The sequence below is a fragment of the Salvia hispanica genome, chromosome 5, assembly GCF_023119035.1.
Source record: "Salvia hispanica cultivar TCC Black 2014 chromosome 5, UniMelb_Shisp_WGS_1.0, whole genome shotgun sequence".
NCBI classification, from domain to species: Eukaryota; Viridiplantae; Streptophyta; class Magnoliopsida; order Lamiales; family Lamiaceae; genus Salvia; species Salvia hispanica.
The window spans coordinates 28,598,764-28,613,745 of NC_062969.1; the positions used below are offsets into that span (position 1 = coordinate 28,598,764).

Below are 14,982 nucleotides of genomic sequence, written 5' to 3' on the forward strand. Positions count from 1 at the left end.
TTTTCCGTCGAAAGCTTTGCTCTCTCCTCCATCCAGTTCGCCGGAGCTCTGCTGATAGCGGTGCTGCTTCATCAGAGACGTCAGCGTTTTATCTTTGGGGACGAAACGCCAATCTGAAGAGCACTACCGGGGCCTATCTCGTCTCGCGGAAAGAGGCCTCCTCGACTCGGCTAATTTTGTTCACGGTTTACTGTTTCAGTTTCTATATTGTAATTCGTTTCAGTTTGTTCCTTTTTGTATTCCTTCTTTGGATTGTATTACGCCCGATTATCTCTTATAATCCTGAAACCAACAAAAAAATAAAGTAGGAGTATATAATAAAATAATCAACAAAAATTATGTGGAAGTGTTTCACGAAAAGAAAACAAATAAAATATAAAAAAAGTTTAACTCAGGAAATTAAAAGGAATTCTTGTTTAATACTAGTAATAATTAAGAAGAAAATGGAAATGAAAAACAGAAAAAGGGGACTTGAAAAAAAGGAAAACGGATGTAGGGGAATGGACTAATAAAGGCAAAAGAATTAAGGTAGGAAATGATGTGAACGGCGCCGTTTTCTGCACAGCACCATAAAAATAGTACTACTACTCTAGAATTAAACCCTTCCCGCCTGTAAAGCCCTAACTTGAGTTATAATTTCCATCCTCAGTCGGCGAGCTAGTTTCTCTGGCCATGGAGGTCGACATGGATGTTTCTCCCAGCTATTACGATCCAGAGAATCTCAGCAGTAGAGAGCGGTTCCGTCGATACGGGTAATTTGATTTGTTTTCCCGATTCTATTGATTCTGGGCATCGATTTTGTTGTTTGTTTCTCAGTTTCTATGCGTTATGCTTGGTGTTAGGATCTGCATTTGCAAATTTCAAGCTCCGTAATTGTTTTTACAATACTCGCATAATGTTTGTTTTCTCAAAATTTGGGAGTTTGCCTGTTGTTCCCTGCTTTTTTTTGGTAGAATTATCCATAATTTGTCCAAGTTCGCATAGTTGATTATATGGATCAGAGCCGGAGGTACTGTCATGGGGATCTATTTTATCTGTTTATACGCCGCATCTCTTAGTTGGGAGCAGATTGTATCTTTAATGAGTTACGGTACAGAAATAGACTAGGACTCCATTTCAGAGTTGACTAAAGAAATAGTAATACAAGTGTGTCCAAATATCTCAATTCATCAATTTTCAAACAAGTGTCTCCTTTGATATTCTGGAGCTATAGAATGCTGTCTTGAGGCAGGTGTTGAATTTGGGAGATATTTATATAAACTAGCTATTCAAATGCTCTCTGAGTTTTATGGATTTTATGTGATGGGTTACTGGAGTTAAAAATATATCAACATGTGCAGGAAAAGACATCCTGGCTCTAGCCTATCTCCTCATCATGATAATTCGGCTTCAAGATTCAGTAATGCTGCTTTATTTCTTGAAAACATTAAACATGAGGTTGAGATGCATGAGACGGATTTCGGAGGAACACCTTTTGAATCTGCTGCTAAAAGGAGATCTTACCATGATAGTTATGGAGTTTCCACAGTTGATGGTGACATTGATATGATACGCAGGAGGGGAAGTGAATCTCTTAAGGTCTGCAAGAAGGAAGAAGATGAGCACATTGAAAGTGCAGATACGACTTTCTCTTTGTTTGCATCTCTATTGGATTCTAGTCTTCAAGGTACTTAATCGTGTTGTTTGGCTTATGAAATTTGCAACTGGTGTTGAGGCTTTGAGGGATGTCTCAGCAGATACAGACATTCCACATCTTTGTTTTATACTACTAAGTTTGGCAGCTGTAGGGTAGAAGTGACTATACTAGACCTTTGTTTGGAACTTTGGATATTGTTTTATGTATAATTATATTCACGTCCTTGATGAGCTGTTTGCTGTATAGAATGATGGAGTTTATGTGGACCTATAGATTATATATGTCTCAAAACATTTCTAGAGCCCTTAAAATGTGCAAAATTTTCCTCTATATTGCTTTATATGCAAGATGATCAGTCGCATATATCATGAGTTCTCTGCACTGGAAACTGAGGAGATAATAAAGAATTAAAGACCTAGGGGCATGATCTGTTGGAGCCTGGAGGTAGATGCTAAAGTATCTGTTATGAGTAATGAGTTTATCATGCAACAAGAACAAATTTTAGTTGGGCATAGAGACGTATAAAATGAACCAATAAGCTAGTTACTATTCTATGATAACATAGTTGGAGTCTAATTGTTGTATATGCATCTGTAAGCCACACTTGCATTTTGGTATTCTTGCGTTGATAAGCAAATGCTAATTTTTTGCCACATATTCATAAACATTGTTTGTTGTACTTTAGGAAGCTTACTTACAACTTTTGGCACATTGTTGAGCCAGCAACTGTATTAATTTCAAGTAATTGACTTCTCAGTTTGCTGTTTGTATTCTGCAGGGTTGATGCCTATCCCCGATCTGATACTACGTTTTGAGAGTTCATGCCGCAGTGTTTCAGAGTCAATTAGGTGTTTATATGTTAACTTAAATACTGCTTTCATCAGTTAATAGATTTTTTCCACAATTTTTTCAGAGGGTTGAGGAGAATTTGTGGTTGGTATTGGTTTTCCATTTTACATTGTTTCTCTTGCTATCTAGATGCTGTTGGTATTAACTACATATTATATGCATTTTGATGAATTCTAAATAGCAGGCTTTGTGTGAAGGGTGGTTGAATCTTTTTGCTGAACCTGGAAAAATCATAGTCAATGATAAACTCTCTATAGATGCCTATGTTTGGCTTATTCATTCATCTAATGTGTGCCACTATTTGCTCCCTTTAGTTGGTGAAGAAAAAGATGAATAATTTTTAGAGATTCCAATTTGAGTAATGACCAATCTGTTGTTGGGTGCAGATATGGTGCCAACGAGAGGTATAGAATAATCGAGGATAAGTTAATGAGGAAGAAAGCTCGATTCTTGCTTGATGAAGCTGCTTCGTGGTCTCTTCTATGGTATTTATACGGGAAGGGTAATCTGCTTAACTGTAAAGAACTTTTATGTTCTTGCATCTACTTCTAAGAGTATCGTTTTCGAAATTCCATACTCTCCATAGTAGTAAAACCTTGGAAGTTAACCTATATTGTACTGAGTCCTGAAGCATCTTGTTGTCTGTCTGAATCAAACACTTCAGCCTTCAAGTTTGTTCTTTGTTTGTTTGTATGTTAATGATTTTATAATTTTTTCCAAAGGAAGTATATAAAGCTAAGGTATTTTCTTATTTTTTGTGCAGGAAATGAAGAACTCAGAAATGATCTACTCCTGGTATCCATAATTTAACAACATCATGTGTAGCATGATAGGATTCACTTTAAATTTGTTTTTAGAGCATTCACAATGGGGGGCCGATCAAATGAGGCGTTGATCGGCTCCCCCATCGGCCAACCATTGCAACGGAGGGGCCGATGATCAGCCACCCTACCTCCCCCCCCAAATGACCTTTGTATCGGCCCAAGCCGATGGATAGGGCCTTTGATCGTCCCTCATTGTGGAGAAAGGGCCGATCATCGGCCCTATCGTATATTATATTTATTTTTTTTGAAATTTATTTTTAATTCTCTATATATACCTCCACTTCCCATCATTTTCATTCATCCCTCCACTTCCCATCATCCCTCTTCTCATTCTACACTTCCTCTCTCTACAAAATGGATTCCGACAACTCTTCGCATTATTTGTTTTTTTCATCGGTGTTTTTTTCTAGGTTTTTATTTGTGTTTTTTGTTGGTTATTTTCTGTATATTTTTAAAAAGTATGTTTTTTTTTAATTAAGTATGTTTTGTATAATTTATTTGTCGTGAATTTATTTGTGTTCACCATTTTATCGCATTTTAGTTGAGTGAACAATTAAAATTGAAATATACAAATATTAACGATGTGGACATGAAATGGAAAGTGGGAAGGGCCTTTGATAGGCCCTTCCATTACTGGGAGATAGGCCCTTTGGAAAATGTGGGATAAAATGATGATGTGGAAATAATAAAAAAAGAAGGGCCCTCTGGGAAGGCCCTTCCATAGTGAATGCTCTTAGTCATATAGTTTTTCATATGTCATCGACTCATCGTTAGTATTCTCAGTTCTGACATAGTCCTGTTGGTTTGTTAATTGTTATACATGCTAAATGAGTTACTTTATGACAGTTCCCAACAACTTCCCATTTGGAGGCGTGTCAATTTGTCATAGAAGATTATACAGCACAATTATGCCTCAGGATTGTTCAGTGGCTGGAAGGTTTAGCTTCTAAAGCGCTTGATTTGGATAATAAGGTAATATGTGCATCAATACATTCATGTTTGTAACATATTATGATGAGAGTAAAACAAACATTTCACTCTTATCTGTGGGTGTGCATCTGCTTATTTTAACACTGGTTTCTGGTGGTATTATTTTTTGTTGCCTTGAATGGTTTACATCTCTGGAGTCACTGTACGTTATGTCAAAGTTTGTTAGTGCTCTTACTAAAACATTTATGCCATTACTGTGCCTCACATCAGTATGTTGACCCATACCAAGTCTTCAGAGGCTTCAAAGATGACTTCCTCACGCAGAATTGTTATTTTCATTTTTTTTCAGGTCAGGGGGTCTCATGTTGGCACTTACCTTCCAAGCTCTGGAGTTTGGCATCATACACAAAGACATCTTAAAAGAGGTGTCTCAAATCAAAAGATAATTCATCACTTGGATTTTGATGCACCAACACGAGAACATGCTCAGCAGCTGCTTGATGATAAAGTACATTTCTGCATAAATATTTTTGGTATATGGATAAATATATACATGAGGCCAAAATGTCACTTCACTTACATCAGCCATTACCTTTTAACATATGCTTATTTCTTTAAATGCTTAACTTGCTTGATTGTTAGTCTCCTATTTTGTCACGATTGTTTGTTTGCTTTGGTCTTTGTTGTGTTGCTCTTGTTCTATTATAGTGCTGTTTTACATCCTTGTAAAGTCGAGCAGACATTGTATTTCCTTTGGCTTTTACCTGGCAGAGCTGTATGGAGCCTATCAGACACTTCCATATACTGTAGCAACAAATTCAGTTTGAAATAGTACTAAGGTTCTATTCATATTCCCTCTTTAATGCTTAGTAGTTAGATGGTACCTAGAATCAATTAAGTGGAAATCAATTCTAGAATCTTACAACAATCAAGAGACAACAATAACTATTAGAATGTTAAGAGGGCATGGAAACTTGTAGATTTGTTTAGGAGGAAGAAAGAGAATGTAATTAAGATATTAGGAAAAATAACCGTTAATATGATGATTTACCTACTATTTATTTTTGCTTTAAGTTAGCAGTATTTTAGTTTCAAGTTTTCCTTATGTTACCACACTGTTGTCTGTGCCTGTCTCCTGCCATATTCTTTTTTCTTTTGTTCGAGTACTTAACTTTTGCCTTGAAATTTCTGAAAGTAGATTCTATTTTGGTGATGAATAATGCTTCCTTGCCATATGATGTAGCAGCACTAATTGGTATTCTTTTCATCTATGATTCGTGGCCCTGTGGCATTTCAAATATATTTATAATTGTTGGGGTATAATTTATGGAACTTATTAGTATTTCTTTTAATTGGTTCCACATTATTATGTTAAAGAACCTTTTATTAGTCATAACCGTTGCATGCTGATTCTTACAAATGGATTTTTTTCCAATAATAGAAACAAGATGAAGCCCTTTTAGAAGATGTCTGGACTCTTCTGAGAGCTGGGAGACTAGAAGAGGCTTGCAATCTTTGCCGGTCTGCGGGACAGGTATGAAGTAGAAGTACTTCAGAAGTTTTAGATTTATTTATGTTTGTTCCAAATGCCAAAAAACAGAGTTTCTTATGTCCGGTGGAAACTTTTCTTTGGCAGCCATGGAGGGCTGCAAGTTTATCTCCTTTTGGGGATTCCAATTTATTACCGTCACTTGAAGTCTTAGAGAAAAATGGCAAGAACAGAATGTTGCAGGCCATTGAACTAGAAAGTGGAATTGGTCATCAGTGGTATCTTTGGAAATGGGCTTCCTATTGTGCATCTGAAGTAAGTAGTACGCCAAAGTCATTGCTTTAATGGTTTATCATATGATATGTACACATTCATAGATAAAAAGATGGATTTTATAAAGCTGCTTCGTTAAATAGTAATGGCCATGGAATCTGCCATTGCTTTATCCAATCCTTAAACCTTACAGACTTAACTGTGTAAGATATAGAATCTCTTGAGTTTCCTAATTTGAAAAGCACTTGGAAATTTTAGCACCTTCAATTAGGGTGCAAATTTACAGATTTTTATTTGAATATGTGCATTCCTGCATAGTCATGATCTACATTGTACTGTTGAACTGACGTTCATTTCCTGGTTTTGTTCTATTTGAGAAAATTGCTGAGCAAGATGGTGGCAAATATGAAAGTGCAGTATATGCATCCAAATGCAGCAATTTGAAGCGCCTTCTACCAGTTTGCACTGAATGGGAGGTTTGTCTCTAGGAAATCTTATACCCACTGTGTTACCTCTTCTGTGCTGGGCTGGTGGTAGGGATGGAACTGTGTATAACTATCTGATTCTCTGGTGATATTTCCGAAAGCAAACTTTTTATTATGTTAGTATTACACATGTCATCTTTCTGTCTTTTCAGTCTGCATGCTGGGCAATGGCTAAATCATGGCTTGATGTCCAAGTTGATATTCGCATAGCTGGCTTGCGGCGAGGTGAAGATGGCCAATTCAATAATTTTGAAGAAGCAATTGGGCGAAGTCCAGGGCAAGGAAATCGTGTATCTCAGCCCAGTGGACCAAATAGTTGGCCACTTCATGTGCTGAATCAGCAACCAACGAATCTTTCATCACTGCTGCAGAAGCTTCATTCTAGGTACATGCATCAGGCTTTGGGAATTTAAATTTTCCTTTATTGTCAACAACTGATATTGGGTGAATTCCATCTTGTATACTATTAGTGATACTGTGCATGAAGCTGTTACTCGAGCATGCAAGGATCAGCAAAGGCAAATTGAGGTAACAAGCCTTGTGGATGAGACTTTTTGTCCGTGCTTAAAGTATAAGTTCCATTTCATATTGTTAACTTCCAGAAGATGCTTGTTTACTAAAAATGACTGACTTCTTATTATACCTGCTTGCAATTGCACCTTTGGGGGATTAGTCTTTGATTTTTATTTTTTTCCACTTCATTTAATTTTTGCATTTTGGCTTACTTAGGCAATGTGAATAACCTACTCCATGATCAATATCATGAAATGAAAAGCTTTTGCCTTTCTGGTCATATGCTGACACTCTTTCACTTCATGGACATTTTAACTGGAATGTTATTTCTATATATCTATTTATTTATTTTATTTTTTCATAAATCTGTTTTTGTGTTCTGTTGTGGTTTTTTGCAAGATAGCAAATTATATATAATTTATGGGAAGATAAGTTCCAATGTCATACATGATACATCATGGCAGTTACTGCAAGGAATCATTGACAATATCCTCCACGCAGATGAATCTTATGGTAGGGGACATACCCCATTTGCTGGACCTCATATACTCTTGGGTATCACCTTCAGAGGATGACGGAAATATGTTCAGGTAGTACTTACATTCTATTATTCTGTTATTTAATATAGATGCTTCATGTACCATGCAGAATCTCATTATTTATTGTTTGTGAATCATGATTAATACAACTCTGCTGGACATGCATCTTGTTTCTCAGGCCTCATGGTGATCCACAGATGATGCGCTTTGGTGCACACTTAGTCTTGGTGCTTCGCTACTTGCACGCAGATCAAATGAAAGATACTTTCAAAGAGAAGATAACGACAGTTGGTGATTTAATTATTCACATGTGAGTGGATTGTTGTTTAGATGGTCTAACTGTTGGGGGGTTCTGTAGATGCAAATATGTCAGCGTGAAATTTATTCTCTCTGAGTTTGTGTAATTTGTTGGGTGATGGTCTTTCAGGTATGCAATGTTCCTGTTTACTACGCAGCATGAGGAGTTAGTTGGAATATATGCATCTCAGCTTGCCCGCCATCGCTGTGTCGATCTATATGTCCATATGATGGAGTTGAGGCTTAATAGCAGGTATGCAGTTACGGGTACTAATCATGATGATCTTTATTTTGTTATATGTGATTTATTTATTGACGTTTCAGAATTGGTCTTCATAAAAGAATTTCTCTTTCTGCTACATGCATTGCGAGTCTTTTACACTTGTGACCCATTGGTATTAGATGGATGATCCATCAGTGGGCACCACGTATGTACAATAATGTTGTTATGTAACTTGGATTGTGTAAAATATCATTCGTTTTGTCTGTTCATATAGCTCGTTAAACTAGTAGCATCATTTGCTGCATCTTCTCCATATGCAGTGTGCATGTCAGATACAAGATCTTTATTTCAGCTATTGAGTATTTACCTTTTTCTCCCGATGATGACTTGAAAGGCAGTTTTGAGGAAATCATTGAAAGGTACACTCAGTTTATTTTAAAACTCATTACTAATTTTGACTTCGACAAACTGTTCATGTGGTCAATGTTTTGCATCACAGAATTTTGTCCCGGTCTCGTCAAATTAGTACTGGAAAGCATGACAAGTCCTCTGATATTGCAGAGCAACATCGCTTGCAAAGCCAACAGAAAGCTATGGTTGTTCAGTGGCTTTGCTTTACACCTCCTTCCACAATTAATGATGCCAGAGCTGTTACTGCAAAGCTTTTCCTTCGTGCACTAATGCATAGGTAGTTGGTTTATGTATCCTATTCTTCAAGAGTTTCATTGAACTGTAATATTTTCACAGTAGGCTGAGATTCCTTGAATTTTTTGTTATTTTTAAATTCCAGTGTGCTCTTTATGACATTCGCACCACATACATGACTTTGGGGAACTTGGTTTACTTATTAATTATTTGTGTATTACTTACTACTTTTCTTTGGCTGCTGCAGTATTTTTCTAAAAATGCACACCTTCATATCTTTTTGCTTTATTTAATCGTAGCTTTCATTTTCACACCTGTGTTTTAGTTGAGTGATTGGTTTCTTCTGGTGATGTAGCAATTTGCTGTTCCGGGAGTTCGCTCTTATTTCTATGTGGAGGGTACCTGCAGTACCGATTGGCGCTCACACAGTGCTTAGTTTACTTGCTGAGCCTTTGAAACAACAAACAGAACTTCTCCATTCTACCGAGGATCGTGATGTTTCTGAAAGTTTCAGAGAATTCCAGGATTGGGTATATCTTTCACATTAAGTCTGGCTGTTATTGATATTATAATAACCTCTATTGCTGACTCCTCCAGAGTTTTGTTGTAATAATCAGAGTGAGTACTTCTCTTGCGATGCAAAATATCGCAAGTGGCTAAAAGTTAAACTAGAAAATGCCGAGGTTTCACCTGGTAAACTATCACCCGAGGAAAAACAGAGGGAAGTTACTGCAGCTAGAGAATCTCTCGAGTCTTCATTTTCTCTGCTACTAAGTGAGCTATTCCACTCTGCTTATCTACATTTCCATGGATTAGATAGGGAATTAGTCTAGATGTTATTTTGTTGTTAAAAGAGATTTGTTGTTTAAGCTTTTCATCATGAATATGTCCAATGTGAGACATCTAAAACAATGTTTGACACTGTGACTGCGAACTGACAGTTGTTCATACTTGTGATTGTCTTTAGGAAACAATGATCCTTGGCTCATTCCAACTCAAGATCATTTGCATGAATCGGTGGAATCTGTCTACCTAGAACTGCATGCCACAGCTGTTTTATTACTACCTTCTGGTGAGTGTATGACACCTGATGCTACATTGTGCACAACATTGACAAGCGCCCTTTACTCATCAGTTAGTGAAGAGGAAGTTCTGCATCGAGAATTGATGGTAAAAAGTTAACTTCCATCTTTGAATTCTTTCCTCTGTTTTATAAGGAATTTGGGAAGATTTTATGTGCCAAATTGCTGCTCTTAAGCATTTTCCTGTTTTAATGTTACTTGTGCTACCCTCCTATGTTTTGGAGGATTCCCAAATGTACTTATGTAATTTGCTTCGCTACTTGGCATGGATTGCGATAGTCATAGACATGTACCTGTACTTCTCTGTCCTTGGTAATTCTAATTCTAGTTGTAAATAATCATCAATCTCTTGGATTCACGAAAAAGCTAATGGTAACAAGGAAACCATAAATATAACAGTTTAGCAATTTGGCCTACATCTGAGGATGAATGCTAAAAGAAAACAGCTAATACTGTTTTCTATTTATTGCATCAACACTGCTGGAAATCAATGAGAACAATAAATCAATCAAATCCATCAAAGAACCAGATTATATATAATCATAAATTCAAAATAACATGTTTTTTAAGTATTTCAAATTGTTATCTCTTATATTCCAAAGAATAGCTTTGAGTTTTAGAGTTGTTTCTATGTCTGCAGGCAAATGTGGCCATCTCTCCTGGAGAGAACTCTTGTATTGAAGTTGTTCTTCGCTGCTTGGCAACAGAGGGTGATGGGCTTGGACTACATGATCTCAATGATGGTGGGATTCTGGCTACTGTCATTGCTGCTGGCTTCAAAGGTATGGTTGTCCTAGTTATGGTTATCGTCTTATTGCAAGATAGGCATATTGGAGTTAAATGATTTCTATGGTACCAGAATTACATGCTGAGTCGATTTCAAATCGGCATTTATGAATTCTCTGCCATTAGGTCTTTTGCAGCCTCTGTTTCCAAGCATTATGTGGGTTCGTAATTCTGAATGTCACTGGCCTAGTTGATTTCAAATTAGAGTGAAAATAGATAACTTCGATTTGGATAGTTCTTGTATCTATAGTCAGAATTACCTGCATGGTAGTTCTTGATACTCATGAGGTGTGCACATTTGAAAAAAATTTCTCCATGTCAGGAGAGCTTGCTCGGTTTCAAGCTGGTGTAACGTTGGAGATCTCCCGCTTGGATGCTTGGTATTCAAATGCCAGTGGTTCTCTGGATGGGCCAGCAACATATATAGTTCGTGGCCTGTGTCGCAAGTGTTGCATTCCAGAGATTGTTCTTCGATGTATGGAGGTAATGCAAATTACTTTAATCATGTTGAGTTCAATCAGGTATATGTAAGTGCTGCATTTGTTTAAAAAGTAATCAGACTATTATATCATAACTTCACCATTTCTTTTAGACTTTTTAGGGAAAATGTGCTTTGATACTTGTAATAAATGTATTTGTGAATGGTATAGGTATCTGTTTCACTGATGGAGTCTGGCTATCGACCAGAGAGGCATCACGAGTTAATTGAGCTCGTCACCTCTCCTGAAACTGATTTTCTCCATTTATTTAGCAAGGGGCAGTTGCAGGTAAATTTCCTCTCAACTTTTCTACTTCCCATTGAGCATATAATTGCTAGATGCCTGAACCAGATATTGCTCATTTAATCTTTGATTCTAAGAAATGAACAAATAAGACCTGTTTCTGTAATCCCTTCCCCAAAAGTACCATGATGCTTACTTTTGGACATTTGTGTATATGCAGGAACTCCTCCTGTCTGAGAGAGAATATTCAATAAATGAGATGGATCTTGAGGAATTGCCAGGCTCTTGAATAGCACAATTTGGAATCCTGCAAACTAAAGCTGATGAAAGCAAAATTAACGGCATTCATAAACACCACCGCCCAGCCCTAGGCACCATTTTCTTGGTATATGGTACAGAAATTCAGAGCTATATATGGCTTAGTCGTGTAGCACATACTGACAATTTACATTAAATCGAATGTAATCTAGAGGACATGTTTAACACCTTTTGAGCTTTTGAAGCACTTTTCTTTCATTGATTGTGAGTTGTGACTTGTTTGAAATGCCGTTGATTGTTGGTGATTGAACCTGCTCTAATATTGTTTAAGCAGTAGTAAAATTTAAGGATCGATGATCTTATAAGGGAGGATGAAAAGGCTAAAGTGTTGTCAATTGTCAATCACAACATATCTAAGCGACTAGTTAAGTCAGTCTGTTTCGAAGTATGGAGCTCCGTCAAACATCACCAGAATCTGTTTCGGACGTAGAGGAGCAGGAACACCACTCCTAGAACAACTGCAACTGGGGCCCATTTCTTGATCAGAGCCTAAACAAATCAAAGAGAAACAAATTCACTTAACTTATGAACACAATGATCAACAAAATATTACTACTAGATTTGGTTTTCATCAGAATTGTGGCGGTTAGAATCCGACCCATGCCACTCAACTTGTAATTGTAACAAACTGACCTGTCGATTTAAGTCCTTCGCCCTATCTGCATACATGCGGGATTCAGAAGTCAAGCGACTGGACATCTGGCTAACCTCTGCAAAGTTTATACAATATCAACTATTTGAATGGAAAAAACATAAGACCAAGAGATGGTAATGACAACTTGACAGATGCCTAGAGCTCCCAACTAGAAAGTCCCATAACACAAGTCTTCAACTAGGGAAAGCATGCTAACATGTACAACTAAGCTGCTAAGCCAAGGTCATACGGATATTGATAGCGCAAAAAAAATTGATGAGACTATAACTTACGGTCCAACTTTTCACCAACACCAAGAACTTCCTGTACATTGCGTGTCATTATCTGGTGAACTTCATAGAGTTCATCATTCAACTTTGAAATATTCCGTTGAGTTGTGGTATCCTGGTACATTTTCTTTGTCTTCTGTATGAATGTATCTAGAATATGCCATAGAGCTGATACTAAAAAAGTAGTCCAACAAATACTAATAACAGAAACCATGTGATTGAGCAATAGCTTACCAAATTTGATAAAAGCATATGGTCTTGCAGCAGTTTCTATCTGATTCCCATATACGCGCTCAAATTCATTTTTGAGGTCTTCTAGATATTGAAAGGCAAGTTTCTTAGGATAAGCACGATCACACATCGTCAAATAGCATACACGCTCTTCAATGATATAACTACAGCTCAAATTAAGGACTTAAATTCAAGCGGAGGAGGAAAAGTGGATAACACCACCAAGTATATGAAATTTATCAGATGGCAATATCATGGCATCAGAACGAAATCATCAACCAAAAGCAGTACAGGACTTTTATTACATTAAAGGCATACATAAGAGTGTGTTAGGAACTGAAAATGTTAATTGACATGCCAAGCATTCAGTGATATATGCATTCAGTGGTAACCCCAAGAACAGATTCAGTGGAAACCACTTTAAGGTATAATCATTATCCACATGAAGATGTCAAATGCAAATGGTATGAAACTAATAAAGGCAAAAATAATGTTGAATTGTTCCCTTACTTACTAAAAAGAAAGTGAATAGGAAATGTAGGTTTTTGTCACTTATAATGATTTTTCTAGTTAGCACAAGCATATAATTTTTATAAACCTCTAACCAAACAAAATGTGAACAAGGATACTGGAATATATATGGCCCTGTTTCAATCGACATTCTCGATGGCTCATTCTGTCCTCTTGCAAGGTTTTTGAACAAAGCCTTAACTTGCTGTTTGTAAAATTCAGTATCTTGCACATCACGGCCATCATCCAATCCCTCTACTAACGGAAGGCCATCAATAGCACGAGCTATCATTGTCAGTTTCACCATCTTTTTCAAATGTCTCACGGCTACGGCATAATTAGCAAAAGAATAATTAGTCTTGTGATTCTAATCAAATTTGCAAATGAATCATATATCTCCAACAGTTTGATAAATACATACATGTTCCTGCATACAGTTCTAGCATATCTTAAGAAATGGAGAGGAGAATAAGAGAGGATATCAGAAGTTCACTGACAACTGCCAGTAAGGAATTGTTAGTTCTTTAGATGCCAAGTATACTAAGTTTTGGAGAAAAACTTCATCTCCAAAGAACATATTTGGTGTTTCAAAATATTTATATTTGAGTTGTATTCCTTATTTGGTGCTCCACTATAGTTGAATCATTTCCTTTTTTGGAAAAATCAACACATTTTATTTACGTTATTCTTTCACTTCACATACTTAATTCTCTTCCCCACTTAACTCATTAAATACCATTTTCTTAAATCTCATGCCCAAAGAATTGCCTCAACTATATGGGACGGAGGAGTATAACAATAATGCTAGTAGAAAAACAATTCAACCATGTTGAATTACTAGGGAAAAGGAAATCGGCTTATAGAACATCAAGCCCGAACAACTGGCAATCATATGGGGAATTACTAGTGTTTAAGCACACCTTGTGAAACCTAGTAAACCCTATGCCTCTATGCAACAACGACTCCACAGCTGCAGAACAGTACACAAGACGACCTAGTGTTCAAATTCAACACATTTCAAACCATGTTGGGAAGATTCACTACGAATTCCACCTCTCTCTTATTTTCGCTCACTCCAACTCTATTAAAACATGATTTCGGATCGAAAACATCAGCAGCAAACAATCAAACATCTCAAAACCTCGGCTCATTTTCAAAAGAAATCAATCCAACAAAACACGGATAGAAATACAGACGCATTGAGCTTAAAATTCAGGAACGTGACATAATGATTACAGAAAACGGATATCAAAGCATTCGGAAACAGAAATGCATAAAAGAAGTAGCATACGAATCACATGCGAAGGCGAACGCGTCGTTTGATGCAGTTAGGTTTCGCAGCCTTTCAATTTGGATCGTCGGCTAGAAATTTGAACGAACGATCTGTAACGAAGAAACTGCAAATAACAGAATTTGATTTTGGGGGAAATTCAAGTATGAGAATAGAAACTGGGGTTTACTACATTTCTCATTCATGCTACTATCTCATTTTGAACTTAGTAATATTAGCAACTTTTTTTTTTTAATTGAAAATTTAGTATAATTAGGTGGCGTTCGGTTGTCATAACTAATAATCATGAGACTATTTTAGTTGGAGGGGGGAAGCTATGACTAATTATAATGAGACTATCCATCTAGGATTAAGTTGAAGGGGTTAATCTTATTAACCAAACATGATACATTTCTAACTAGTCTTGCCAACCGAA

General features: G+C 36.7%; 2 protein-coding genes across 2 annotated transcripts; one reads left to right on the top strand and one right to left on the bottom strand.

The window, feature by feature from the left end:
- The first annotated feature begins 582 nt into the window (after positions 1-582).
- On the top strand, positions 583-11,809 carry LOC125187601 (nuclear pore complex protein NUP107). The gene is made up of 24 exons (XM_048084226.1): positions 583-752; positions 1,341-1,666; positions 2,415-2,484; positions 2,872-2,987; positions 3,249-3,280; positions 4,156-4,281; positions 4,589-4,747; positions 5,681-5,773; positions 5,876-6,043; positions 6,379-6,477; positions 6,639-6,871; positions 6,957-7,014; positions 7,501-7,589; positions 7,717-7,848; positions 7,966-8,088; positions 8,379-8,477; positions 8,558-8,746; positions 9,059-9,233; positions 9,321-9,477; positions 9,671-9,873; positions 10,426-10,567; positions 10,894-11,054; positions 11,222-11,338; positions 11,514-11,809. The coding sequence occupies exons 1-24, from the start codon at positions 673-675 to the stop codon at positions 11,580-11,582; spliced, it is 3,216 nt and encodes a 1,071-aa protein (XP_047940183.1). The 5' UTR covers positions 583-672; the 3' UTR covers positions 11,583-11,809.
- Positions 11,810-11,888: 79 nt separating this feature from the next.
- Positions 11,889-14,734, bottom strand: LOC125187603 (25.3 kDa vesicle transport protein-like). The gene is made up of 6 exons (XM_048084227.1): positions 14,568-14,734; positions 13,396-13,603; positions 12,770-12,930; positions 12,539-12,685; positions 12,245-12,321; positions 11,889-12,100 (listed from the first exon to the last, which is right to left on the bottom strand). The coding sequence occupies exons 2-6, from the start codon at positions 13,581-13,583 to the stop codon at positions 12,017-12,019; spliced, it is 657 nt and encodes a 218-aa protein (XP_047940184.1). The 5' UTR covers positions 13,584-13,603; positions 14,568-14,734; the 3' UTR covers positions 11,889-12,016.
- Positions 14,735-14,982: the final 248 nt, after the last annotated feature.

Bases quoted from the DNA above. Each gene is read 5' to 3' on its own strand.
- LOC125187601 (XM_048084226.1), top strand. From the start codon at position 673: ATGGAGGTCGACATGGATGTTTCTCCCAGCTATTACGATCCAGAGAAT. The intron at 8,747-9,058 runs GTAGTTGGTTTA...CTGGTGATGTAG, and splicing joins CTTCGTGCACTAATGCATAG to CAATTTGCTGTTCCGGGAGT. The intron at 9,234-9,320 runs GTATATCTTTCA...TGTAATAATCAG, and splicing joins TCAGAGAATTCCAGGATTGG to AGTGAGTACTTCTCTTGCGA.
- LOC125187603 (XM_048084227.1), bottom strand. From the start codon at position 13,583: ATGGTGAAACTGACAATGATAGCTCGTGCTATTGATGGCCTTCCGTTA. The intron at 12,686-12,769 runs GTAAGCTATTGC...GGCATATTCTAG, and splicing joins ATATGCTTTTATCAAATTTG to ATACATTCATACAGAAGACA. The intron at 12,101-12,244 runs GTCAGTTTGTTA...TGATTTGTTTAG, and splicing joins CGAAGGACTTAAATCGACAG to GCTCTGATCAAGAAATGGGC.